General features: G+C 35.0%; 1 protein-coding gene across 1 annotated transcript; it reads left to right on the top strand.

Moving 5' to 3' along the window:
* The first annotated feature begins 11,324 nt into the window (after positions 1-11,324).
* LOC148844341 (beta-amyrin synthase-like) lies at positions 11,325-22,709 on the top strand. The gene is made up of 18 exons (XM_088956515.1): positions 11,325-11,891; positions 15,927-16,112; positions 17,137-17,226; positions 17,301-17,498; positions 17,824-17,908; positions 18,365-18,531; positions 18,622-18,810; positions 18,945-19,058; positions 19,528-19,650; positions 19,733-19,855; positions 19,948-20,046; positions 20,351-20,407; positions 21,127-21,173; positions 21,269-21,412; positions 21,550-21,727; positions 21,852-21,932; positions 22,107-22,190; positions 22,293-22,709. Exons 1-18 carry the CDS (start codon positions 11,694-11,696, stop codon positions 22,419-22,421), a joined length of 2,292 nt encoding a protein of 763 aa, XP_088812641.1. The 5' UTR covers positions 11,325-11,693; the 3' UTR covers positions 22,422-22,709.
* Positions 22,710-27,694: the final 4,985 nt, after the last annotated feature.

Here is a 27,694-nt window from a genome sequence, read left to right as displayed (position 1 = left end):
CGTAAACATGAGTTCTCCCTTACGAGATACCAGGTCCCATGAAGTTGGAGGCTAAGGTTTTTCACATGTTACATGCAATGATCAAAATTTCGTTATGCATTGGTCTGTATCGGTTGATACATATCATATTGGAGCCTTTTTGATTTGCCCTTGAATTGGCCCTTTTGAACTAATTTTGAAAAAAAAAAAACATAAAAAGCAATACCGATATAGGCCGATACACTCGGGCATATCGGCCTGTATTGATATTTTGAAAATGATGAAAAATTATTTTTTTCAGAAGGTTAGCAGGTGAAAATTCTAGTTTGTGTGAATACACAAACCCCTTGTATTGGCATACATGGCACATGCCACTTTTTGACACTTGGTTCCACTTTTTGACCTAATCTCCCTAAGCGGCTGAGATTTTTTCTAAACCATCGCACAGGGAATTTAAACAAGTGAATGATTAATCATAACCAGGTATAGAACTTATTAAGTTGGGTGTGGTCACTTAGGTTGATTCTTGATTGGTTGTGTTAGTATCAATTTGTTTGATCATTGAAACTTTGACCCAAAATGAAACTAAACTTCAATTTTTTTAATCCTAATTGAGTAGGACTGATAAGGTTAAGAAAACAGAATTAACTTAAAGCATAGTTAATGATTCCACTTAATATATAATGTAAATGTGAATATATAAAAGTATGCAAAAAGTGTAAACATGTACCGTAATTGATGCATCTGTATTTAGTTTGTGACTGTAATTGTATATGCACAAGGAGGTAAATAAATTAACAAAAGGTTAAGAAACTACCACGTGCAGGTAACTCTAATAAGAGCAATCTCTTCACAATAACTTGTATGAACCATGTGAATGTTTAACTTGTATCTGGGAAGAAAATGAAAAACAAGACAATTGTGTGATATGTTTCCTTTAAATTAAAGAAAGCAAAAATAGTAAACAAAAGAAAAAGAAATTTCAATGTATTTTTATGGATCAAACAAAATGTTGAATGGAATTAAAAAGAAACTTCAATGTATTTTTATTGAAAAATTTGTGTTCAATATGCAGAAACCGGATGACCCACTGTCACATGGCGCCAAAAACATGAAAGAGATGAATCCAAAATTTTCAATAGTTAAAGGTTAATATTAACATTGCAAAAAGGGGATGGTTGCTAATGAGTTTCATCATCAGAGTTATAAGTGCCCTCTATAGACTGACATATCTGCTCTGTCTATAGGATTTATTTCTAACCCATGTTTGTATGGGCTTAATCTAATAGGTAATATATCTAAAGGGGAAAAGAAAAGAAATTTAGGAATGGGCAACATTAGATAACATTACCAGGACTCAATTAAATTAAGAAAATCTTAAGATATGGCACAGTTTTGAGCTTAAGTTTAATTCAAACTTCAATTTTTGTGGTCATTTTAGTTCATACTAATTTTTATGGTATTTTAGTTCATACTAATTTTAATTCAAAATATCATGATATTTTATTTCAGCTCCACGGTTCTCTACTTTTTGTGCTTTACTTCTGGCCCCAAAAAATTGGCCAATCTGGACTAATAGCACAAAGAAGTAGCGTATGAATAAATTTCATTAAAAAAAAATTAAAACAATACATTAACTAAACAATCTAGAGTGCAGAGAACTGAAATTCAAACATACTTTAATTCAAAATTCAGTTTTCATGATATTTTAGTTCATACTAATTTTCATGATATTTTTATCGAACAGTATTAAATTGTCATATGATGAGTGCAATTTCAGTTGTTGAGTGATGGAAGGGAGGGCTAGATGTTCAGGTTCTACATTCTGCGGTGATAAATCAGAAATATTTATTGGAAAAAACAAACCAGAAACATAACAAGGTGGGAATATTAGAGGTGATAAAATCATTAACTGGTAAAAAGTGATAAAATCACTAAACACTCTAGTTGTTATAAGTTATTTTGTGTCATTTTTGGTTTCAATTTGTTCATAGATCTATCATCTATTAGTTGAACTGATGTTGTCTTGCTGCTGGGCTGGCTAGGAAGTGATAGCTTAGTGAAATCACAATTCCGAAGCATCACGAGGGAGATAAAGGCTGTAAAGGGATTTGCATTGCAGTTTTAATTGGATAGCAAGAATAGACAATGCAATGACAGATGCATTGGCTAAGCAAAGGGATAAATAAACAATACCTGTTCTGGGTGCAAGTTGGGTATATATAACGTATATCAGCCTTATGTTAGGAAAAGCTGATATATTTACAAAAGCCAGGGAAAGAGTGATTTTTGAATTCAGTCTTTTTATGGAATTGGGTCATAGGGACTGGATTTTGAGTATTGGGTATTGGGTCTGCCCTTCTTTCTCTCCACAGCTTCATCTATTTCTCCAAGTATTGGATTTAATTTCTTGGTTATTTCAAGGTGTGTTGATAATGGTGTAAGCAATCTTTGATTATTTGTTTTTGTAAGGTCTAGAAAGAGTGGTAATCAGCTTGTTTGTGAAAATAAACTGAGATGTTCGTCTTGGTAGTTTATTACTGAAATAATTAGTTTTTAAATTTGTTATTATTAATTTCATGTAAAAAAATGCATAAAAGTTACAAAAATTTGAAATAGATTTGCATATAAAATGCATATGGTGTATACATCAATAATGAGGAAGCATTTACATATTCTCTCTTTTAGAGAATTTTTTTGTTCAAATTTCTTTTTGGGAGAATTTGTTTACATTTAAAAACATTATAATATAATTTTCATTTAAACTAATTATTTAATTAAGATAAAAATTAGGAACATCATATTGAAGAAATGAGGGTGTTCGCCCAAAATCTATAGGTATTTTAACAGGGGATAGGATTGGAAATAAGAAATCAGGGAGGGATAGAATTGAAACTATAAAATCAGGGTATTTGGACGATGGACGATTCGTCCATTTCTCTATTTTATAATGAGTAAGATATGTAAGGATGGGAATTGCGATGGGTTTGGGGATACACACGCGCACACAAGGGTTGTATTTTGAAGCTTTTATTATATCTCCTCTCAATTTATTTTGAGTCATTCACTAAGACAGCCCCTCTACTTTGCAACCACTTCACTCATTGCCGGTTCCCTTAGATAAAAAGTGTAAATTGACATTTTAATCCTAGTGTCTATTTGACCAAAGTAATTATAAGAAAAGGAATAACTGAAATGTTGATTTGAAATAATAAAAAATAAAAAATATAAAAATGAGATACACAATAATAGGAAAATAACAGATAATAATAAATTAAAACAGAACATAAAGGAAGATAACAAAAAATAAAAAATAAAATATTTTTCCTATCATTGTCTAATTTACTTTTATTTTTCTTTTTGTTATCAACCTTTATTTTTTGTTTTATTTTCACAATACGAAGGGAGAATTTTGTTTCTAAAAGGGCCATATGACTTTTTACGGGTATCTTCAAAATAAAAAACCATTCACAAATAGATATACAAATGAATTCCTAACAACAAAAGGTGCATTAAGTAAAGTAAAGCAGTTACAAAGTAGAGGAGTAAGAGGAGGGGATGTAGTCTTTGTATCTACGTGAAACCATAAGGCCGGATGTCTTAGTAAATGATCCTTTTATTTTCTTATAATTCTCTCCAATTCTCAAGTCCTACCAAACCCAATTTGAGTTGAGATCTTCTGCCAATAAAACACGTTTCAACCCTTTACTAACCTTATCTAAAACTGCACATCTCACCTCGAGACTGGAACCCACCATAAGAGTGAGACATGCAATGTATGAGATGTCCGGTGTGAGATCATGTTGGTAGAGGGTTAGGGTGATCTGAGCTTACCCGACTCTGTCCTTTTCAATTTTTATAGGGTGAATTGAAGTGGCCCCACCCTGTCCATTCGATTTAAGTGGCAGAGCTGGTTCTGGTTAGTTTTAGTTGGAACCTTTCATAGGGGTCTAGAGAGAGAGAGAGAGAGAGGCCAAGATAAATGAAAGAAAAAGTATTGAGGCCAGGACAAATCTCTTTCTGTTTCCTCTCATATAGAAAAGCATCTTGAAATCGTGCCCTTGCTTTATTGCTTTGGTCACATTTAGGGCTGCTATCTTTCTCTTTCAGTGCTACATGATATGGAATATATTGAGGCAATATCCCACCTCCCTGTAAGTTTTGTATACGCACGTCATCCTCCTATCTCTTTCCATCCCTTTCTCTACCAAAACTCAGTTAATCGGGTCATTATCTAAAGCAGCCAACAGAAATGACCCATGATTCTTTCCAATTAGCAAGATATGGATTGGTTTCATATACCCATTTGTATTCATTTGGCAAATTTCTTCTCAAAGCCCCAGTTAGCTATGTTTCTAAGACAAGACCTTCTTGAGACTTGAGAGGACATTTATGAATTAAAATATTAGACTTAAAATGTCTTCACTCGGGGTTTTCACATGGTTCAAAGTATCCATACACCCTCTGCGTATTGGCAGAGACCTTCTTGATATGCCTATTCCTTTTATTTGTTTTTCAAATTTTAATTTAAGTATAATTATATATTATTTATTATAAAAAGGATTTTATGAAAACACTTATAAATAGGTGTGTCAAGGCCCAAAGATAGGATACAATATACCCATATTGAATGTATTGTATCCATACTTTAAACCATAGGTTCATGGTGAAATTTTATTTGCTGTGTATTTTGATCACTTTCTTAATTTTCTCTCCCCAAATTTAAGCCCAATTAACATTTTTGAATTCTCTTTCCAGGAATTCTAATGCTAACCTGTTCTACTTCACTATCGCTCTTATAACAAGTATCCATGCACGAAAGTTGGTGTAATTATCAAAACATCTCCACATGCATCCCATAAAAAGATAGAAATACCCTTGACATTAGATACGTGTAGAGGCATAGCTAAGAGTACTCACATCTCTAATTTCTTCCAACAAGGGACAAGAGAGGGCAGTGGCCATTTTAATTCTGTAGAGGCACTAATTGGTTATAGTGGGCTGCGTTTGGAAACAATGCAAATAAGCGTGAATGCAAATATATATAGTGACAAGTTTACTTTCTTACCAAAATTGGGTTAGTTTTACACTGACAAGTTTACTTTCTTACCAAACAAATTTTTAGCTGTAATGGATACAAGCATGAATTTAAATAAAGCATATGTTTTTTTTTTTTTATCAAAAGGCCACTTGAATGCAGATTTACTTATTTTTTATTAATGTACTTTTACATCTTATTATCAATATAAATATGCATTGGTTTGTCATTTATCAATGCATAAATGTAATGTTACCAAACACAAGTAAAAGTGAATTAAACCAGAGTACAAGATTTACACTCCATTTGCATTGTTTCCAAATACAGCCTTTAAGTATTAGTCCATAGTCCATGAGAAGAGGTAGATAAGGAAAAACAAGTGTTATTACCCTGATATAAAATTAAAATTTTGTTGCTAGTTTCCAACTTTTGCGATTCAATTCTTACAAAATTGTTTTTGCACGTGCTCACAACCACTTGCAGTTGTGTATTGAAAATACAAATCTCATCATGAATAAAAACATACAAATGCCGAGATATTTCTAATTAATGCATGGCTGCAAAAGGCCATGAACACAGTGTAAGGAGGGTTTGGTTTTGTAAGTACTGAATCCATATTCCACGCCACCTTTTACCTCAATAAATCTCTCTTTTACCTAGAAGAATCTTTAGTTCAGCTGAGTTGAAAACGTCTTTTTCTGTGTTTGCAGACAAGAAAACCCAATGTTTAAGAATTGATGATTGTTGGCATTTGACATGGCGGGCGTCTTTTTACCAACTTTTCTTCACGTTTTCTAAACACCAACTCTTGAGCAAATCCTGAAGTTATCTCATTGTTTGATCATCACTTTCATCATTCATCTCTCCCGTGAAACCCCATCCAAAAGAAAAAAGAAAATACAAAAAAAAGTTTGTCTGTATTTATATTGTTTTGACAGAGATGGAAGAAGTGAGCCAATTTTGGTTAGATGGAATAGGATTCTCATTCTGTTTGTGTGTGTGGGTGACCAAAATTGGATTCTGACCGTCCAATCAAACGTTTTGGCTATTTCTAATCCAAATTCCAGACCCCTAGTCATGTGAAACAAACAGACTCTAAGATCATATCAATAGATTTCGCTTAGAACCAGTCTCTCTAGCTAAACTCTAAATAATTACTAGTTAGGGGCTGCCAAGGGGACCCAATTTAATTAGATATAGGCATATCCAAATTTGACTTGTTAACATTCAAATTCGAATTGATCATATCAATAGATTCGAATCGAATTCAGATTACAATCAGATATTAAATATATAGTATAAATAAATTAGATTAAAAATGATCAAAATATTATGGAAAAATCTATATGATACTGGAAAGACAGTAATGGATGAGCTTTGGACAATTAAAGTAACCTTGTGAATTTTGATGGGTATCACTTGATTGGTCACCTCTTTTGTGATATTGATTGATTGGTTGTAAGTTTTTCCAATATCATGTCTTTCCAGTATAATAATCAAACCCTAATATTATATATTATTAATAAAATAAGCTAAAATTAAATGACTTTAATATTATATTTTATGAACAAAATGAATTGAAAATTACTTGTATAAAATTTAAACCTACAGACAATTTAGTGAAAATATAACATTGAGACCAACTTCAATGATAAATGCATTTTTAAATATACATGAACATATGTGTTTAGATGGAATCAAGATAGATCCATATTTCGTCCAATTATAAATAGATAAAATGTAGATCATCCTTAATAAGATCAATTCAAATTCAAATGATTTGACGTTCAGACTTTAGGAAGTTAGACGAAACTATGTGGTTTGCAGCATGTAAGGATGTTTGAAACTTTGATAGATTGATTAGTATTTTATATAATCTCTTGTGTTTATACTTAATATATATATTTATTTATTTATAGGTTGATGATAGGAGAAGAAAGAGTCAAGAAATTGATATAATATGGATTGGAAATCTTGAATGTATTAACAAAAAATTAAATTTCATTGGACAAATTTATTTTCGTCTACACTCTACCTTTTTTATTATCCTTATCGATTTGACATTAAGAAAGAACGTTCACACCATCAAAACAAAGCTTTATTATTTATGGTTTAGGTTCTCTTTTGGGAGCAAAAAGATTTGTAGAGGCCACTAAAAGAAATATCAATCAAGTCACGCAAAATATAGAAAAATCAAGGGATCCTTCAGATTTTCCACCAAACATTGTTTTTACTCCACCAAGATGATTCCAATTAAGACTAGACCTGACCCCTCTTACCACTTTTTGTTTTTGTTTTCCCTCTTCTGATAGGACCCACTTACCTGATCTATATTGTCCATCAGTTATAATTTAATCAAAGGAGAGGCACAAAAGAGGAAAAGAATGAATTTGGGAAAGAAGAATAATGAATATGTCCCACAATTGGATTAGAAAACGATTCTCAATTGGTAATCACAGTCATCATCATCATAGCTTTTATCTTAACTATATGGGGTTTTGCTACATGAATCCTGTTTTATTATATTGTCCCCTTATGTTTAATGTCATATCTTTTGTTAATATTATCCTGTTTTTCCATTCCTTTTAATGCCATATCTATTGTTAAATTATTAGTACTTAAATGAATAAAATGAAGTGATTATAAAATCAGATTGAAAAAGAATATTGAAAACCCTGACAGATTAATAGTTAATTATTGACCAAAGACTACAAAACAAAGAGGAAGAAACAAGAGATATAAGACAACTAGAGAAGAGAAGACTTCTTTAGGAGTGCAACTTTTTTTCTTGCTTCAGAGTTAAGTTTGGGATTTTGTCAAAATTTCAATCAACGCAATCGGAAGCCCAAACCTGAAACGGTGTAAACTATTGATTCAGGCCGACCCAACTTGCACCCCTAACTTTCTTGATTAGTCTATTCTGCTCAACATTACAAGTTCAACTTCGATCGCTATTAGTATTTACGTGAAGCCCCTAGAAGAGAGAAAGCTAATCTCAAAAACACCCTTAGATCATAAAAACGGTATGACCCAACCTGAATTAATGCAATTAGACTATCCCTCAAGTTGGAGCTGGAATGTTATCAACGCCCAACTTACTAAGCATAAATATATGGAATTAGATGCCGTCATGATTGCCAAAAAGAACCCCATAAAGCCTTTGCAAGCAACCAGCGCAGGGACAATAGATGCCGTCATGGTTTTTAAAACCATGCCTTACAATACATACCCATATCGACACTTCACAAAACCTCAAACTTCTTTTCAATCCCTGGTCCAACTAACTTGGAATTGCCTTTCCAAAAGTGAGAAAACTTTCCTTCTTTTTCCGAGGAGATTTCTATAAATAGGGGATCTTTGAGGAAGTTCACATCTCCACCCCATAATGTTTCGCCTCACAGCACATCCCCACCGTGTATTGAGAACATCTCCCCATGATGTCGGAGATGTGGTCTCTCTTCGAGGACCCCAGTAGACATCCAGTATCGAGACTCTGTGTAAGCTCCACCTCTCCAAAACTTACCTCCAACTTCTTGCTCCCTTATTCACAGTCTCCTCGAGTCCACCGTTGCCTCCATCTACTATCCTTAGACACCACAAGTGCTCCTCACCTTGGACCTACACTAAGCAAATATCATAAGTACATACAAATCCGTATGTTCAATTTAGTAGTTTAACACATCAAGAGCCTTTAGTGATCGCTAAATTGCTTTATGATAGAAACACAAATATTATTAGTGCATTATTGGTGTACTTCAATTTGTGGATCGAAAATTTCTTGTCTCTCAATTTTTGCCAAAGTAGTAGGACCATATGCAAACATTGCTAAATAGGATTAATTTTACTTATCATGTCTTGATATTATATTATGAGTAGGGCTTACTGTAACTTTGAGCTCATCATTGAACTTATTAAATTAGTCTGGATTTAGTATTTTTTCTTTAGTCCATATAGGAGAGCCTAGCTTTTGCAGGCTTGAATCCATCCCTTGTCAAAAGGAGAGATGCTAAGCAACCAACTAAACTACTAGCTAGATCACTCACACAAATAAGTTTTTTCGGGTAAATCTCTTAAGCATCCCTTGGGTTTCTTTTTTCTTTTTGAAAAGGTCTTAAACCTCCCTTGAACATTGATCTGCCCTTAATCCTCCCGACTTTTGAGGATTAAGGGACTTATAAATCTCTTTCATTACTTTAATTAAGTGGACACTTACATTAAATGCTTGTTATGCCCAAACTAATTATTCCAATTAAATTAGTAGATTTTTCCTAATCCATTACTTTCAATATTTCATTTTTTTTACCACATAAACAAACATGTTTTTGGGTAAAGAAAGGTTTCAGGGATTTTTTGGGTAAATTGCAAAGACCCCCTATGGGGTAGTGACAAATACCCCCTTGAACATTCATTTGTGATAAAAACCCCTAAACTTTCACTTTGTTACAAATACCCCTTGAACTTCCATTTGTGATAAAAACCCCTTGAACTTTCACTTTGTGACAAATACCCGGTCCCTCCCTTAAAGTTCTGTCAATTAACTTCAACAAAGATTCTCAAACTACCCTTTTTCTTATTTATTTAAACATTTTTATGATTCGATTAATTTTCTAAATATAACATTAAAGTCTTCTCGGTTGCTCAAATAGATCTTTGTAAATTTCTGGCTAGATTCAATATTCAAATGAAATGGTAAAGATTTCTTTCTGATATGATTTTGTTTGATTTTTCTTGATTTACTGGAATGATTCTTGTTATTTTAGTTGGTTTCATATGGAGAAAATGGGGGTATTTTTGGTTTGGTCATCCAGGGTTTAAGGGAAAAGGCTGAGGACAAGAAATTAAGGAAAGTTCAGGTAGACGTTTGGTAATTTAATGCATTTTGTCATCTCACTTAGGGGGGTATTTGTTGCAAGGTGAAATTTAGGAGGTCTTTGTCACAAATGAAAGTTCGGGGTTGGGGCTATTTGTCACTGATCCATAGTAAAGGATGTTTTAAGGGATTTTTTTTTTTTTGGATAAAGGTTTAAGGGTATTTCAGTTATCAAATATTTGATGATTTTATGTAAGGAAAAAATTGGCATTATAATAAATTTGAATCCATGATATCAACGGTTGCTGTTAGAGATCTAATGGTGAAGTAGTGGAAGGGGTCTATAAATTCCTTTACCCCAAAGGTCAAAAGTCAGGGAGATATAAGGGCAGGTCAAAGTTGAAGGGAGGTTTAAGGACTTTTCAGAAAATTAAACACTAACCACTTAAGAAAAACAGAAAATTATGAAGGGGAGGGGAGGTTTAAAGAATTTCCTTTTTCTTTTTTCAATTCTTAGGATTAATAATGTCCTCTAACAAACCACATGAAAATTAATGTCCTTTTTCACCACTAAAGTGTTGTATGTGGACCGTGGACGTGACTGGTAGCGCCTCCTCTAACAAACCACTATACTTCAATAAGTGCAAACTTGAATAAATTTGTTTTTGTATCGCAAGGAAAACGTGAAACAATTTGGTAAATGGTTTTCAAAACTGTACCGGGCCGGATGGTTGGACCGGAAAAAATCACGAATTGTTTTGTTTATCCCAAAACCATTGAGTTGGTGAACAAATCGCTGACTAAGTGATTAAACAGTTGGACCGGATCATTGTCCGGTTCGGTTTTAAAAACCTTGAGTTGGTATTTTCTTATGAATACAATATTGGATGTCTATTTTCATTACGATAAAAGTTCGAATCTGAGGGACTTTTATGAGTTTTAAATGTGGCATCTGGGATGTGCACCAGCAGCCACTGACTGTAGTGTTTTAATTATGTTGCTTGATCAAATAATGCTTCAGGTGCAACTACCACCACTGGAATCCCCACATATCCTCAAATTAATTAATCTGATAAATTTGCATTTTTTCCCTATATAAGTGGGTGAGTTCTCTTAGTTCCATGGAGTTAACATGCACACACATTCATACCTCTCAAAGTTGCAGCAGCTGGTTTGGCCGGAGATCTAGCTAAGCCCATCCTCAATACTGATCATGAGCTTTTTTACTTGTCTAGTCTAGCTAGTAGTTCTAATTCTAAAGCTCCCTGAACCGGAGTTTGTCCAAACTTTCAACAAATCGTTTGCCATAATCTCATTCTCTCTATAAAATCTAAATCGGTGTGTACATTTGCTTGTATTATTTTTCTCATCAACCCTTTTCCTTCATTATGATCTCTCTCTCTCTAATGATTCAAGTATTTCACTAGTGTTTCGCTGCTGGGTATCTTCAAGTTCAATATATCTATTAATAATGAGTTGGTTCTGAGAATTCACGTTTATTACACTCCATTATTTGCGCCATTATCACGAATTGTTGGGTCATTCCATATCAGTTGTAACCATTCTCTAACGTGTATCACTAGAACTCTGTCTTGTATACAACAACCTGATTACCATGTAAATATATATATGGGAATAGCAATACAATCAACATGTTAGCTTTGAATTCTCCATCGTCAGTTATCGTGTGTTTAAACCTGCAAATGCAATATAATAAAAAATTTTAATGAAGAAACTGCAGGAATTGATTCAGAGAACGAAGGGGTTGTGTGCTGCGATACTACTGGAATCTGTAAGTAAGTAGAACACAAACAGAAACTGATCGAGTGCAATATTGGTTCAATAGAAGAAGGGAATTAAAGGAGTATGTGGAGGCTTAAGATCGGGCAGGGCGGTGATCCTTATCTGTACAGCACCAACAACTTTGTGGGACGACAGATTTGGGAGTTTGATCCTGACTACGGCACACCTGAACAGCGTGCTCAGGTCGAAACTGCTCGCCAGGAATTCAGGAACAACCGCCGCTCTGTCAAGCCCAGCGGTGATGTTCTTCTGCGCTTCCAGGTACATTTAACTCAGAATTCTCTCTCTCTCTCTCTCTCTCTCTCTCTCTCCTCTCTCCTCTCTCCTCTCTCCTCTCTCCAATATTTGTACCTACTCACCGCAGTTTTGTCCATTACAGGGAAAGGGATAATTTTGGCTGTCTAGATTGTAGATTCCACATCCTGGGCTGCCTCAGGACACGTTATTAGTTCACATAAAGTTGTAGGGGAGGAGAGACTTTGGCTGTTTGGACAGAAACAGCCTGAGAGCTTATTAATTCAATCCCTTACCTTTGTGTTTCTGCTTAAAGTAATATTGAGCATAACTATATTGCTCTTTTACTCTCCAGATCCATTATGGTAACATCTTATGTACAGAAAGCTCCCAAACAGTCCAGGCTTTTATAAAACAGCCAAAGTTCATTTTCTCATGTGTCCTTGTGACAGTATGATTGCAGGATGTATTCCTATTTGAACTAATGTGTGATTCAAGGAGAGCTTTTTGGACAGCCCAGACTCATGAACGTGGAGAGCCAAAGTTTTCTTGTTCATTTGGCTCTTAATGTTTTTGCGTGACTATGTAATCACTGTCCGTTTGGGAGGGCTTTCAGGTAATGGCTTCTACCTTTATGAGGTTGGCCCTACTCAGACAGCCCATAAGTTATATTTGGTGAAAATCTCAGAAAGCCATAAATAGTTGCCTTTTAATTAGTGAGAAATAGGTCTTTCCACTGAAACTTCTTTTCCATTTTCAGGTAATGGCTTCTAGCTTTATGAGGTTGGCCCTACTCAGACAGCCCATAAGTTATGTTTGGTGAATACCTCAGAAAATCATAAGTAGTTGCCTTCTAGTGAGAAATACTTTAATTCTTTCTTCTGAAACTTCTTTTAGTGGCTTCTCCCAAAGCAGCTCAATCAAAGCTGCGCTCCCAGATGAAAAATTAACAAATTCCCAATCCAACCCAATATAAGTGCAACCAACATGTTAATAGCAACTCATGTGTGTATATTTCTGATTGGGATTTGTAATCTGTTGTTATGAATTCTGGTTAATCAGTAGAAGATCTAATTGGTTGTTCACAACAGCCTTGGCTTAGCGGATCTAGAAAATGCGGCCGATACTTGATCTAATGACCTAGTGTGGATTATTTATAATAATCCATATTTACTCTGGCCGATATCTGATCTGTGTAGATCATAAAAATAAAACAAGTCAAAATTAAGACTTCATAGATCTTCATTGTTTCTCATAAAATCTATATTTATTCTCTAATTATAAAACCATTTAAAAATTCTCTCTCTCTCTCTCTCTCTCTCTCATACACATGTTTGTACATCTCCTCTCCCCATTAAATCTCTCTTTTCCTCTTAAATATCTCTCAATCCCTTTTGACTTCCTCTAATGAAGTAGGGGTGTAAATTAAATGGGTTAGGTTAGGCTAACTGCCAACATAACTATAGTTTCCACTCAAATTAATGTCAAAAAACCCAAATTTGCTTGCCGATGAAACAATCTTGTTCATATATAAAAGTCTAAAGAAACCATTGCAGATTTCCATGGATTATCAGGTTTTTCTCTATGTTTTTGTTAATTTAATTTAATGTAGATTTGTTTCATAGATAGTTTTGATTCAATAAAAACTTGCAGTAAAAAAGCACTTTAAGGTGATCAGCATTTAATTATCTTTGTCAATTCAATTTTAAACCATTTTTTTATTTGATTATTGATCTCATGCTAAGTACATTTTCTGATTGGGGTAAATCCAAGTTTCCGCTACAACTAGCTAGAGAAATTATCAACTGAGCAACCTTAGTTGGTTATCATGCTAAGTAGTTGATTTATATACTTCTCATAATATATTAGATATATATAAGGGAATTAGTTTGAATGTTAATAACTAAAATAGAAAAAAAGTTATTTTTTCTACTATTTTATATGTAAAAAACATATATTTAAACAGCACCCCATGTATTGCACAGGATCACCACTAGCATAATTAGGCACGTGCATAAAAATGTATTGCACATTTTTAATTGAAAAGTAATTAATTTTTTCAAAAGCTGAATTGCCAAACTTAGTTCAGAATTGGATATTGGTGAATCCAATCTAAATCCAAACCATTTACAGCCTTACTTTTGACATAGTAAAGGTGAAAGCCAATTTTATGAGGCTTGACCGCTAAGGAGCCCTTGAATCACAAGACATGAAAGATGTAAATCTCTACCCCAGCCTTTTTTTATGTTTTTTTAATCTTAAGCTTTACTCCTGATAGAGGGGGCAACCACCTAAAATTTTATAAAAAAGAATTCATTCACACATAAATTACAGCATCATTTTTAATTGTACCAAAATCCAAATAAAAAAATTGTAAAACTTATAAATTTAGAGGTTGGTTTATAAATCTTTCACAAATATATTAGGACCCATTTGGTTCGTGGGAATAGGGGTCTGGAATCAAAATTGGAATGAGTTATTCTGATTCTAACTGTTTGGTTGGGTGGAATTAGAATCCCATTCCCATTCCTTCTGGAATGGGATTCCCCTATTTGAGGGAATGTCCATTTCCTGCCCCTCCCTTGGGAATAAAATCCCATTCCTTCTGATTTTAGGGCCCGTTTGGTTCATACTCAGAATTGGAATCGGAATTGGAATCGAAATCGAAATTCTCTGGAAACAGAATTGGAGTGGTCCATTCCCATAGTCTGTTTGGTTCAGACAGGAATGAGATTTCATTCCCAAGAAAGGGGCAGGGAATGGCCATTCCCTCAAATGAGGGAATGCCATTCCAGTAGGAATGGGAATGGGATTCCGATTCCGCCCAACCAAACAGTTGGAATCGGAATAAGACCCCTATTCCTATGAAACAAACGGGTCTTAATTTCCATTCCCATTCCTGTCTGAACCAAACAGATTATGGAAATGAACCATTCTGATTTCGATTCCGAAAAATTTCAATTCCAATTCTAATTCGGATTCCAACTGCAAACCAAATGGACCCTTAGTTATTATGATTCTAAACTCTAATAATTATGTTATTTTTTTTTTCTCTCTCGTCAGAATACCATTATTGTTACAACTTTGCTATTCATCAAAATATCTCCTAAGTGAAATTATCAAATATTCCATAATGGACCCGTGAGTGGTGCATGATTTATGTTTCAACACCAAGCAAACAATTGTCCCTAAAAAACATAAAAAAAATATCGATGTTCGTGATACCTGCTTTGAAAAAGTTGCCTTTTTTCTATATGATGGAGACACAAGCACACAACTGTGTAGAGATCAACTGTTTTTTTTTTCCATATATGGCAAAGTAGTTGGGGCTGTTACTTCCTTTAATCTATTAACCTACACAGATATCAAATATGAAAAATAGAGTTGTAAATTTCCAGCTATAATCGTTATGAGACGTTAAGATTCCTGAGCATTGTTGTTTTCATTTTTGGACATAATTTGGTTTCTCAATTATTTTTATTTGATGGACAAACAACTGTGTACACATTTGTGGGACATCCAAAGCTGACGATATAACACGTCAGTCTTAAAGTTGGGCCAATTGTGGGTGGACCGTGGTTGGTTTAAGATTGATGCCACACATGCAACCCCACCTGACCCAAACTTGATGAATCTTTATTAGCAAAAAAATAAAATAAATAATAATAATAATGTATCTTGTACAGGGGAATAGAGAAGATTATTTTTTGATATTGCCAAATAGGGAAGGTTAAAGAGGATGAAGGGTATTCTTTGTAAATATTAGTAGTTTGGGTTAGGAATAGAAATGAGATTTTAACATATTGGGTTGGGCTATGTTTATTTCAACCTGGGCCAACTGGGCCACATATGCATCCCTAGCCTTAAGAGACACAGGGGCAAAATAGATCACAATTTATAGATGGGATCCAGCACTTCAACTTGGATCCTTGGCTTGATCCGAAGGTTGACAAAATTATTGATCATTTTGATATATCAGCAGGTTGATTTCACTATCTTCTTTAGAGTGTGATTCACTAATCAAAGATGTCTTTCTTTTCCTTGATGATCACTAAAATACAGCTCTTGAAGGAGAATAGCTTTGTTCAAACAATACCACCAGTGAAGATAGGAGACAATGAGGAGATAACCTATGAAGCTGCTACTGCTGCACTTAAGAGGGCTGTCCAATTCCACGCTGCCATCCAGGCGAGCGACGGCCATTGGCCAGCTGAAAATGCCGGTCCACTGTTCTTTCTTCCTCCATTGGTAAGTTGGGCTGATCATTACTTGAATAAGATTGAGTAGCTACCCCCTCTGATCAGGCCTATCTGTATGGTTGCAAACATATTTGATCAAATTGTACATAAAGTAGCTCCAAATTAGAATCTCTTATATATAGATTTGAATGAATTCAAATTACAATTGGATATTGAATATATATATATATATATATATATATATATATATATATATATATATAATACACATATAAATTGAATCAAAAGTCAGATCACCCTTAACTGAAACCGGAACTGGAATTTGAATTCAAATAAATAGATACCATTATTACAGCCCTACCTGCCTGGATTAATCTAATCTCCACTTGAAGCAGCCAGAGAATTCCCAATTGAACAACCATCGGTTGATTATTAATTTAATTTTGAATTGATCAAAGGTAAGTGGTTTAGTATTTTCAACTCTTTCTTGACCTGGTTGGTTGGTTGGATGGACCAGTCAGCCAATCACTAACTAGGAATTATGTCTAATGGAGGAGAAAAGTTAATATGCTCTTATGGGCTCAAATGGGTTTTTCAAATAAATTAGAAAAAATGCTCGATCTAATCCTCTTCAACCTCCGAACAATAATAACCTCCATTACTACTCACATCACCACTGAAACTAGTTTTCTTCTATATATTGAACGCTAATTAATAGAAACAGACAAAAGCTTGCCAGCACAAGTGCTGAGTTAAAGGGCAAATTTGGGTCTTCCTCAAAAACAATTTCACCCGGATCTTGACCAATTGCTAATGGAAATTAAGGGAGATTTTTGTCCTGATGATATTTCATGTACAAATGGATGTTAGCATAGTGCCATTGCCAATGGATGGGAGGTCTTTGTCTGATGACATTACTCAATATGGGAGCTAGGTCTTATACCATCTAAATCCAATTTGAAAAGAGGGGACTAGGGGAGGTTTCAGAATTTACAAGAAGCCTCAAGGGGGGCTTTTTAAAACATAGGCTAAAGAATGTTATGATGTTAATTAATGCATGCATGCATGTGCAGGTTATATGTCTATACATCACTGGACATCTTAACACCGTCTTTCAAGCTGAGCATCGCAAAGAGATTCTTCGTTATATATATAATCACCAGGCATGTGCTGCTTCAAATTAAACCCAAAGAGGATCTTTTCTATAGTCTAATGATAACTAGTACATATGTTGTAGAATGAAGATGGAGGTTGGGGGCTACACATAGAGGGCCACAGTATCATGTTCTGTACAGCACTTAACTACATTTCTATGAGGATTCTAGGAGAAGGGTCTGAAGGTGGGCTAGATGGGGCCGTTCCAAGAGCACGCAAATGGATCATTGACCATGGTGGTGCTGCAATGATACCATCTTGGGGAAAGACTTGGCTTTCGGTAGGACTGCTTACATTAATTAAATTTGCTTTAATTACTTAGCTTTTATCAAGCTGATACATCTAGTAATTTTACTATGACTGCTGAAAACTAGTAGTTTTAATTAAATTTGCTTTAAGTACCTTAATTAGGCTCAGTTTGGAAGGAATACAAATATAAATATGTAGTGTAAAAAACCTTATATTTTACATTATTTTGTATGCATTTGTACTCTTTCCAAACTCAGCCTTAATTATTAATTAGAAGGCTTAGTTATATCCCATTAAGTGGTTTCAGATAGATAATTATGTGATCAATGCTCATAGTGTGTGTTGCTTTGATGAAGATACTTGGAGTATATGAATGGGAAGGCAGCAACCCAATGCCTCCAGAATTCTGGATTCTCCCATCCTTTCTCCCCATGCATCCAGGTTTGCATTAATACTTTTGATTAATCAGATCAGAATATATGAATTCAATATATTTTTAACTATATATACAAGAACCAATGACGCTGGTCTAGTATTTACACTTGCACATCCCAAGTCATAGTACAAATTAAGGAATATCTAATTTGTTCTCTACATGGGGAAATACTGTAGATTTAATTCCTTGGTTCAGAAACATTTTTCAAGCACTTCAGGCTGTAAAATGTTGCACTCTGAGTGTTGTCTTTCGTATAAGTAAGATTAACAGCCTGAATAATGTAAATATTATATGCTTTGAGAGGGTGCAACACTAGTAGCTAAAAGGTGCAATATTTACAGCCCAATGATGCAGTATGGATCATAATACCCATGAAACATTCTCTATATCATAAAATTGCTCTTTCTTTTATACACTCTCCTGGCCCTTCTAACATCTTCCTTAATTGTTATGCAATGCAGCTAAGATGTGGTGCTACTGTCGCATGGTTTACATGCCTATGTCATATTTATATGGCAAGAGGTTCGTAGGTCCAATTACACTTCTCGTTCTGCAACTTAGGGAGGAGCTTCACACTCAACCTTACCATGAAATAAAATGGAGCAGAACCCGCCACATATGTGCAAAGGTTGATTTTACTTGATTAATCTTCAACATGTTAATTAATTATGTTACATTAGGAAAGCTTATGCTAATTACTTATAATGTGGTATTACAGGAGGACCTCTACTACCCTCATCCTTTCATCCAAGACTTGCTGTGGGATAGTCTTTATTTTCTTACCGAACCACTGTTGACAAGATGGCCCTTTAACAAGTTGAGAGAAATGGCGCTGAAAACAACCATGAAGCATATCCACTATGAAGATGACAACAGTCGATACATTACAATTGGATGTGTGGAGAAAGTAATACAAATATAATAGTAAAATAATTCAATCTTATATCTGAATTCTTTTCAGTTTGTACATTTTGGTATATTTTTATTACCTCTACAGACTAAGGCTAGCTATTATATACTATTTCCTTGACTTGGTCACAGGTGTTATGCATGCTTGCTTGTTGGGTGGAAGATCCAAATGGGGATGCATTCAAGCACCACCTTGCCAGGATTCAAGATTACATTTGGGTTGCTGAAGACGGAATGAAGATGCAGGTTTGTGATGAACATCAAATGGGGATGCATTCTTTTCATTTTTGTGTGGTGTTGGAAAGAGAAAACAATAATGGAGATAAAACAGAAAAGCTTGAAGTTTACAAGCACAAGTGTCCTAGAATTCCTCTTGTTGAATCTCATCCTAATGGCAAATCTTAGTGCTAGACTACTAGTAGCATTAATTTCACAGAACCTAAGGTTTTCAGTTCAAACATGGTCGAGCTCCATGCTCTTGATCATAGAAGTTGAATTAGCTATAGTCTTCCAATTAGAAAAATATAATCTACACAATTTAACTAAAAGTAACTGAACTGTTCTGTTATCTAACCATAAGAAATTATTATCTGGAATGGTTTCACTAACTTATAGAGAATAGTTGGAACTTCTAAGTTTTCCTATAACATAGAATATTGTTTAAACGTGAGAAACACCAAGTACTAATGAGTTATCTAAGAGAACTCAATTGCAGAGTTTTGGTAGTCAGCAATGGGACACTGGTTTTGCAGTTCAAGCAATAATGGCGAGTAATCTTCCACTCAATGAAATTGGCTCTTGCCTTAAGAAGGGGCATGATTTCATTAAAAAGTCACAGGTTTAACTCCATAGTTTCCAAAATCATTTCATAATTAGAATACTCTACTCCACTTTTATTTATTGTATGCCACTCTTAAAAGGTTCAAGACAACCCATCTGGTGATTTTGGAAGAATGTATCGTCACATTTCAAAAGGATCGTGGACATTTTCAGATCAAGATCATGGGTGGCAAGTATCAGACTGTACTGCAGAATGCCTGAAGGTAACTAGTTCAGATTAAACATTATTCTCAAACAATAAAATATATTTTTTAATCATTTTAGGTTTGTCATAACTATCCTCTCTTTTTTGTAGGCCTGTCTCATGTTTTCACTTTTGCCACAAGAATTTGTTGGTGAAAAAATGGAACCAAATAAACTTTTTGACTCTGTTAACCTCCTTCTTTCTCTACAGGTAAACATCAATTAATTGATTATATAGTTAACATTAAACAGTATTTTTTTATCACTGCATGAACCTATGTTGTACCTCTTGTGTACATTTATTATTATAAAGTAGAATAGGGGGTGTGTACGAAATATGAAAGTAAGTCTTGTTATTACCTGGTTTCTTTAAGGTGTCTCTGTACAAGAGAAATCTTGAAGTTCCTAAGATTTTGAAAACTTAAAATATGAGAGCACTGTTTCTTTCATTATTATTGAAAAGCAATATAGAATTGATATTAATAATTTTTTTTTTTAATTATGTTGGTTTGCAGAGCAAAAATGGTGGTTTAACAGCTTGGGAGCCAGCTAGGGCAGAAAATTGGTTGGAGGTAGCAACTTCATGTAAACGTTAAATTGGGTTATCCATGCTGAGATGGTGTCTGAAACTTAAATGAATTATAAATCTTTCTTTAAAGATGTGGACCCAAGAATCAAGTTCCATCATGAAGGGGTTTATTAATTAGTTCCTCCCCTGAATTTACACACATTTGTTACAGATTGACCTAGTTTAACTTTTTGACTTATTTTGCCAGCAATCAAGAAAGAGCTAAAACAGAAAATTGCAATGATAAAGCTAGCTTCTATAACTAAATTAGGTTTCTCTGTACTTTCTTAATTGGAATACAACATAGAATATAGAGTACTACAAATACCAAAAATACCTCTATATATATGGCCAATGTTTTAGCCAAAAGCATATGATTTGGTTACCCTTTGAAAGAAGAGAAAAATCTAATCAAATAGGGTGTATACTTAGGAATAAATATAGCCAAAATTCTTATAAGTAGAGCTGGAGATCTACTATCACAATTGCTTTTATATATTACCATCTCATGGTTGTTTGTTTCTTTTCACATGGCACTGTTTTGGTAATTAGATCACATCACACTGACACATTTAGATTTTTCTGAGACTCAGATTAGCAATGCTCTAGAAAATACAAACAAATGAAAAACTCCACCTTTGTACTTGTCACTTAATTTTTGGAATGAAAACTTCCCTTGATAAGTACTTGATGAAATTCTTTTTCATTTTCTTTTCTTTTCAGCTGCTCAACCCAACAGAGTTTTTCGCAGACATTGTTATTGAGCATGAGTATGGTTTCTTAGCACTATTTTATCCTCCACTTTTAGTGCCTTTTTCTCTGCACATATTTCCCATAATATATACTAAAAGGAATGTTGTTACAGATATGTTGAATGCACTGCATCAGCAATACAAGCTCTAGCACTGTTCATGAAGTTATATCCAAGCCATAGGGAGAAAGAAATAGAAAATTTCATCTCAAAAGCAGTGCATTTTCTTGAACAGATACAAATGCCTGATGGCTCATGGTATATATGCTTCTCTTTCTAATCATGAAAGAAACAAAAAAATAATACCAATTATAATATAATATTTCCAATACTAAGTTAAAAAAAAAAAAAGATATAATAGTCAACCAATTACATGATAAGAAGATATGGAACAGGTATGGAAATTGGGGAGTTTGTTTTACCTATGGCACATGGTTTGCAATGGGAGGGCTTGTAGCAGCTGGAAAGGCCTATTTTAACTGTAAAGCAGTTCAGAAAGCTGTTCGTTTTCTGCTATCAACACAACAAGAATCTGGTGGCTGGGGAGAGAGTTACCTCTCATGCCCAAATAAGGTTTTATCTCTAGAGAGCTCTGCCTCAAGTTTTAGTGTTTACATTTGAAATTAATAGTTGCACGAGTCAAGTAGTGCATTTAAAATGTTTAAAATTAACATTTAGGTTATTATTTGTGAAACAGAAATACATCCCTCTAGAAGGTGGTAGATCAAACTTAGTGCACACGGCATGGGCAATGATGGGTCTTATCCATTCTGGACAGGTTAGTTTGAAGCTTGAACTATAAAATACTTTGCTTTGAACCATTATGGTTAATTAATTAGGTAAAAAGAAATGGTCTTTTCAAATAGTTAAATACAATAGTTTACCCTTGGAAAATTATTTTCTTAGAACTGAAAATCAGAAATGCTAATATTTACTTTTCTCCTGTGACCAGGCAGAGAGAGATGCAACACCCTTACATCGTGCAGCAAAGCTATTGATTAATTCACAAATGGAAGATGGTGACTTTCCTCAACAGGTAACAAAGTCTTGAGAAACAACCAGCAAAGCTATTGATTATTCCATTAACTTCCTTATTTCCAATGTTTTTCTAATTTGAGCAGTATTTATAATGAATTAGGAAATCACTGGAGTCTTCATGAAGAACTGTATGCTACACTATGCAGCGTATAGAAACATATTTCCATTGTGGGCGCTTGGAGAATACAGGAGGCAGGTTATGAGGCCTTCAAGAAACTTACAATATTAAGCCCTAAATTTTAAAGTTCCCCTTTCTAAGAGAAATGAATGATAAGTTCTTTTATCTGATAATCACTTCTGCATGTATTTTCCATTTTGATGGTAATTAAGATGCTGTAATTACCAAGAAAGAAAGAAAGAAAGTGGTTGTAAATATAGGTATATTTTGTAATTTTCTTATTACATTGTACCAAGAACAAGCTTTATTGATGTAACTTGGAAGCAGGGGGTTGTACAAATAGCAAGGATAAAGCTTTATCTTCATATATTAATTAATAAAATGTTTTCATTCTTCTTATATTGTCTGTAACATTGATTCCTTAAATCCATGTGCACTTTTTCATCTTTATTCATGCAGATGTTTCTATTATCCAAATCAATCCATCTATTAATACTATTCAATTATGGGGTTTGTACATATAAATCTCTGTTGATCCAGAAAATCATGCTTGGACTAAGATCGAAATGGACTATAGTTCTACCTAAGAAAATTAAAGGTGGCTCATGTTGGGGTTATGGTTGAGTTGGTTGCAGGCGCCACGTGGCAGCTTTCATGGCCGCCTTATCCCTTCAGCCATGTTGGCATCATGCAAGACGAATAAGCATGACCAAGGAGAGTCCTGCATGGACATGGGAGACAATTCCGTTGGGGATGTGGATTTATCCCAAAGACCACAGTGGGTAACTTCATCTCGACAACCCTAGAAGCCTCATTCGAGTTAGACACGGATCTTCGATTATAAGTAGGTAACCTCCACTCAAGGTAAGGGATTTTTTGACTCTTCATACTACTACTTTGTTTCTTCTGCTCAGACCAACATTATTCTCAACTGCTCAGCTAGACCACCTACCTTTCACACCACTGACTTGAGCATTGGAGACATTAGGGTGCTGGATTGACCGGATCCAGCGATGCAACAAAAGGTCGACCAGATCCTTGCAATGATGGAGACACTGGGACAATCGGCATAGGCCCCTCATACCATTTCCCCTGCCGCGCAGGCACTTACTACGACCGATCCTTGCTCGAAGGACCCCAAAAAGCATCACCCAAATAGGCATAGGGTTCAGTCTGATCGAGAAAGACAACAGCCAGCATAGGCCCTCCGGACCATTTCCCCTACCATGTAGACACTTACTACGGTTGATCCTCGCTCCAAGGACCCCAAAAAGTGTCACCCAAATAGGCATAGGGTTTAGTCTGATCAAGGAAGACAACAGCCATCAAGAAGACCAGACTCTCCAATCTGGTCTCGCGCACGCGACGACCATAGAAAATCGCACTGTTCTACCCAGGTTTTAGTGAAAGAACGGCTTGGTCAATGTTTACCACAGTAGCTGATCTCGATCGCCGAATCTAGTTCAATCAAAGGCCGACCTATGGTACCGAAGGGAGAAAGGTCCATAGGCGTAGCCCTAACCAACAGAGATGCCAAAATCAAAGAGCTAAAAGAACGCCTGGTCATTCTTTGACCAAAGTTTTTGACAGAAAAAAAGCAATTTGTATTATATTGATCAACCTAAAATGTTTAATTTAGATGAAAAAAAAAATATTTCTTACAAGATTGCTTTGACCAAAGTTTTTAAAACAAAAATGGACATGAAACCGTTCTGGGACCGGTTTCCAGGTCGAATGGTCTAACTATCCAGTTCAAAACCATGGTTTTGACCCACCCATAAAATTTTAGGCAATTAAAAACAGTTAAACAGAAATGGTACCAAATACGATCATAGTCATTCTCTTGGTTTACTTGGAAAATGAACTTTCAGCATTGTCAGTGACTAATGATTGAAGACTTGTTGTTTTTCCATCCATTTGTGAAAATGATTGATAAAATTCACCAATAATGCCCTAAAGAACACTTAATAGTGTAAAACCAAAACTCACAAGAGAGAAACTGAAAAGTCTCTTCCTAGTGCAATACTTTCTCCCCAATATGTTTAAGATAACCCAACTTTGACACCGTTAGATTGTTCTCTATCTCTTTGTGAATGTCGGGCTTGGTCATACCTACAAGGTCAAATGAGTCCATACATTATGTTATAGTTAAATAATAAATATTTTAAATTATAAATAAATACAAAATTATAAAAAAATTTAGACACTTCTTTCATATATTTTATGTTAATCATATTAAAGAAAAATAAATGCCATAAACAGAAGCAGCAATAAAGAAGACAAGCAAATTAGTTAGATAGGAAAATTTGAGGACCATTGAAGATAGGAATGGAATATGAGCCAGTATTGGTGAGCCAATTAATTGGGAGTTTTATTTCCCTTAAAATACTGCACCTGTTTCTTATTAGAATGAATGTAAAGTTACGATTTCTGACATTTACGTATTGAATGTGATCAAACAATGAGCAAAACAGCCACAAAGTAGAGACTGAGTACCAACATGAAACTGAATAATTACAGAGAATATGACACCTAGACACAGAACAAACTGGTGTACAAGACTTGAGAGGCCTCTGCAATCGGCACTAATAGACCGTCAACTTATTGCTCCAACAGAGAATCAACCGTATTAAACCTGGCTCCTGTAATAAATCCAAACTCAAAGACATGCCACCACTGCGTTCTGTGCAAAGATAACTTGCCAAGGGAAAACCCCAATCCTTGGAAAATCAAAAAATCCAACATCAATTCTAAATCTCTAACGGGAAAATCTAAGTTGCAGAAAAAATATGATATGTGAAGAGTTTTGACCAATCAAAATATATCTATGAATTTTGATAAATAACACCTAATTGGCTACCACGCTTATGATTTGATTGGTCAAAAGTTTCTCAGATATCATATTTTTTCCATATCATAGACGAATCCATTTGTAACAGAGGTAAAAGAAGGTAAAAGACCCATCTAATTGACTGGTTACCACATTCATGATGGGCTATCGGTTTTTTAGGTACCATGCATACTTGCCAAGGGAAAACCCCAATCCTTGGAAAATCAAAAAATCCAACATCAATTCTAAATCTCTAATGGGAAAATCTAAGTTGCAGAAAAAATATGATATGTGAAGAGTTTTGACCAATCAAAATATATCTATGAATTTTGATAAATAACACCTAATTGGCTACCACGCTTATGATTTGATTGGTCAAAAGTTTCTCAGATATCATATTTTTTCCATATCATAGACGAATCCATTTGTAACAGGGGTAAAAGAAGGTAAAAGACCCATCTAATTGACTGGTTACCACATTCATGATGGGCTATCGGTTTTTTAGGTACCATGCATACTTTTAGGGTCCGACTATGATGCCGGGAAAGACATGATAGTGAAAAAAAGTTTATAACCAATCAATTGGCATTATAAAAGTAAAAATCAATCATGTGGATTTTCACAAACTAAGTGGTGATTCAATTGGCATGTTAACTGGATAGTCCCAACAGAAATGTCGAATCCCACTATTACCATCTACTTTAAAAAGTTAGTGTGTTAAATATGAAAAACATGTGGGTTTTCACCAAGATTCATGGAGGGAAACAACCAAAACCAATCCTTTATTAACTAATTAAATTAAGGTCGATATATAATTCAGTCAGGCTCAATCGAATCTATTCAACCCATTGTACAGATTTTTTTTTTTTTCTTTTAATAGCTGTCTCTAAATCTTCTGTGGATCAGAAATGTTGACCATTCACATTTTATTTCTTTATATCGTTGCTAAATCAATCAAGACTGAACAATAATGATCATTTCAATTGGACTTTACAGGCCCATATCAGAGTAGTTGTAAGCTATCACTATAATATTGGCTTATTATTTTGACTTAAGAAGCCCAACTCTGTCTAGCTACGTTTGATCCGACATGGGCTATGCTACTTCATTTTGTATCATCTTGTTCTATTTAGTTGGTGGGCATCAAATAATTGTATGAGACATTTTCCCATGCTTCAATTAATTTACATTAATTTAAAATTTTCTTACCAAATAAATCCATGCAGATCTACAAACAACACCAAGTAAAAAAAAAAAAAGTAATAATATATACAAGCAGGTATATCATATAGGCATATCTCGTCACAGTGTTGATAATTAGTCTTAGAAATTGCTTTAAGATAAGGTTATCTTATCTCTCATTCATCTTTACCATTATGCTCCCTTTATCCTTGATGTTGTTGCTTATTCAATCAATCATTGATTTTAATTCTTTTATTTGAAAAAATATGGTAGCGAATAATGCGTTGGTTAGTGTGTTGAGTGGGGTGAGGGTGGACTAATGTATGTATCCGGGTCCAAAAGGCTTTCAGACTAAAAACAAACAAAATCTTGAATAAGTTGCTTGTGAATTGTGATGGCTCGCCAAATGAAAGAGTTTGCTGGTTGGGACCGGCAAAGAAGGTCTCTAAATACAGAGCTGAGGGCAATAACATACTTTTTGGTGTTTTAGAAGTTATCCTAGGGGTGTAAATTCTGATGGTCAAGTTAGCTGAGAGCTATGAGGGGTTAGACTAAGTAAGAGAGAAAACTTAGAGCTTAAGTTTATGTATTTATCTCATTTTGTGAGCCCCTTTTATAGCTGGAGTTGCTTTAGAAGGAGGGCAATTGGGAGTAGGTGGGGGTGGTTGGCAGTGGTTGATGATGGATGACCATGATGCATCCTACTGACACCACATGTCAAGATCTGCGGGTCGGCCAAATATCCCTACATCACTTGCCCCCCACTCGAGGCCGTAGCGGCCGAGATTGGTAGGTGGGTTGCATTGAGGCCTCAGCTTCGGCTGAAGAGAGTATGATTAAGGCCTTGGCTATAGAGCTCTTCTCAGTGGTTGTGTGGCGATTGCTCCCCCATCCACCCTTCATGTCAGTAAAGGATCATTCCAGGCTGAGAGTGTGTGACCGTAGTCTGTACGGGCATACCATGTGCATTACCCGTGCCCCCTATGGGTGCTAATGTCATTCGTTGTAGGTCCGTACATAGGATGAGTGTCGGGGTCAACTGATTGGAGCCATGCACGAAACAGAATGGGGGGTCCGGATCGACATGTCCTTGAGCTGGAATCAACAAGCGAACCAGCCCCGCCTCTTGGCATCATTTCGTCTCCCTAGGTCAATGCCATGTGGAGCCTATCAATTTTGGTTGTTAGGTCTGTCAACCCGTGATCATTGGATCAATTGAATCTAGGCCATACATTTTCCTTTAAATAGGGGGGTTGGTTGAGTGAGACTTCACCATTTGCTCAAAACCTTTAGTCTTGGATCTACCAGCTCCACATGGCCGAAGCCCGATACCACTAGAAATTTTCTTACGCTTCTTGAAGTGGTAGACATG

Source organism: Nelumbo lutea, chromosome 8 (genome assembly GCF_056320005.1).
Source record: "Nelumbo lutea isolate HS-2025 chromosome 8, American lotus-T2T, whole genome shotgun sequence".
In the NCBI taxonomy this organism is placed as follows: domain Eukaryota; kingdom Viridiplantae; phylum Streptophyta; class Magnoliopsida; order Proteales; family Nelumbonaceae; genus Nelumbo; species Nelumbo lutea.
This window is presented reverse-complemented; position numbering and strand designations above follow the sequence as displayed.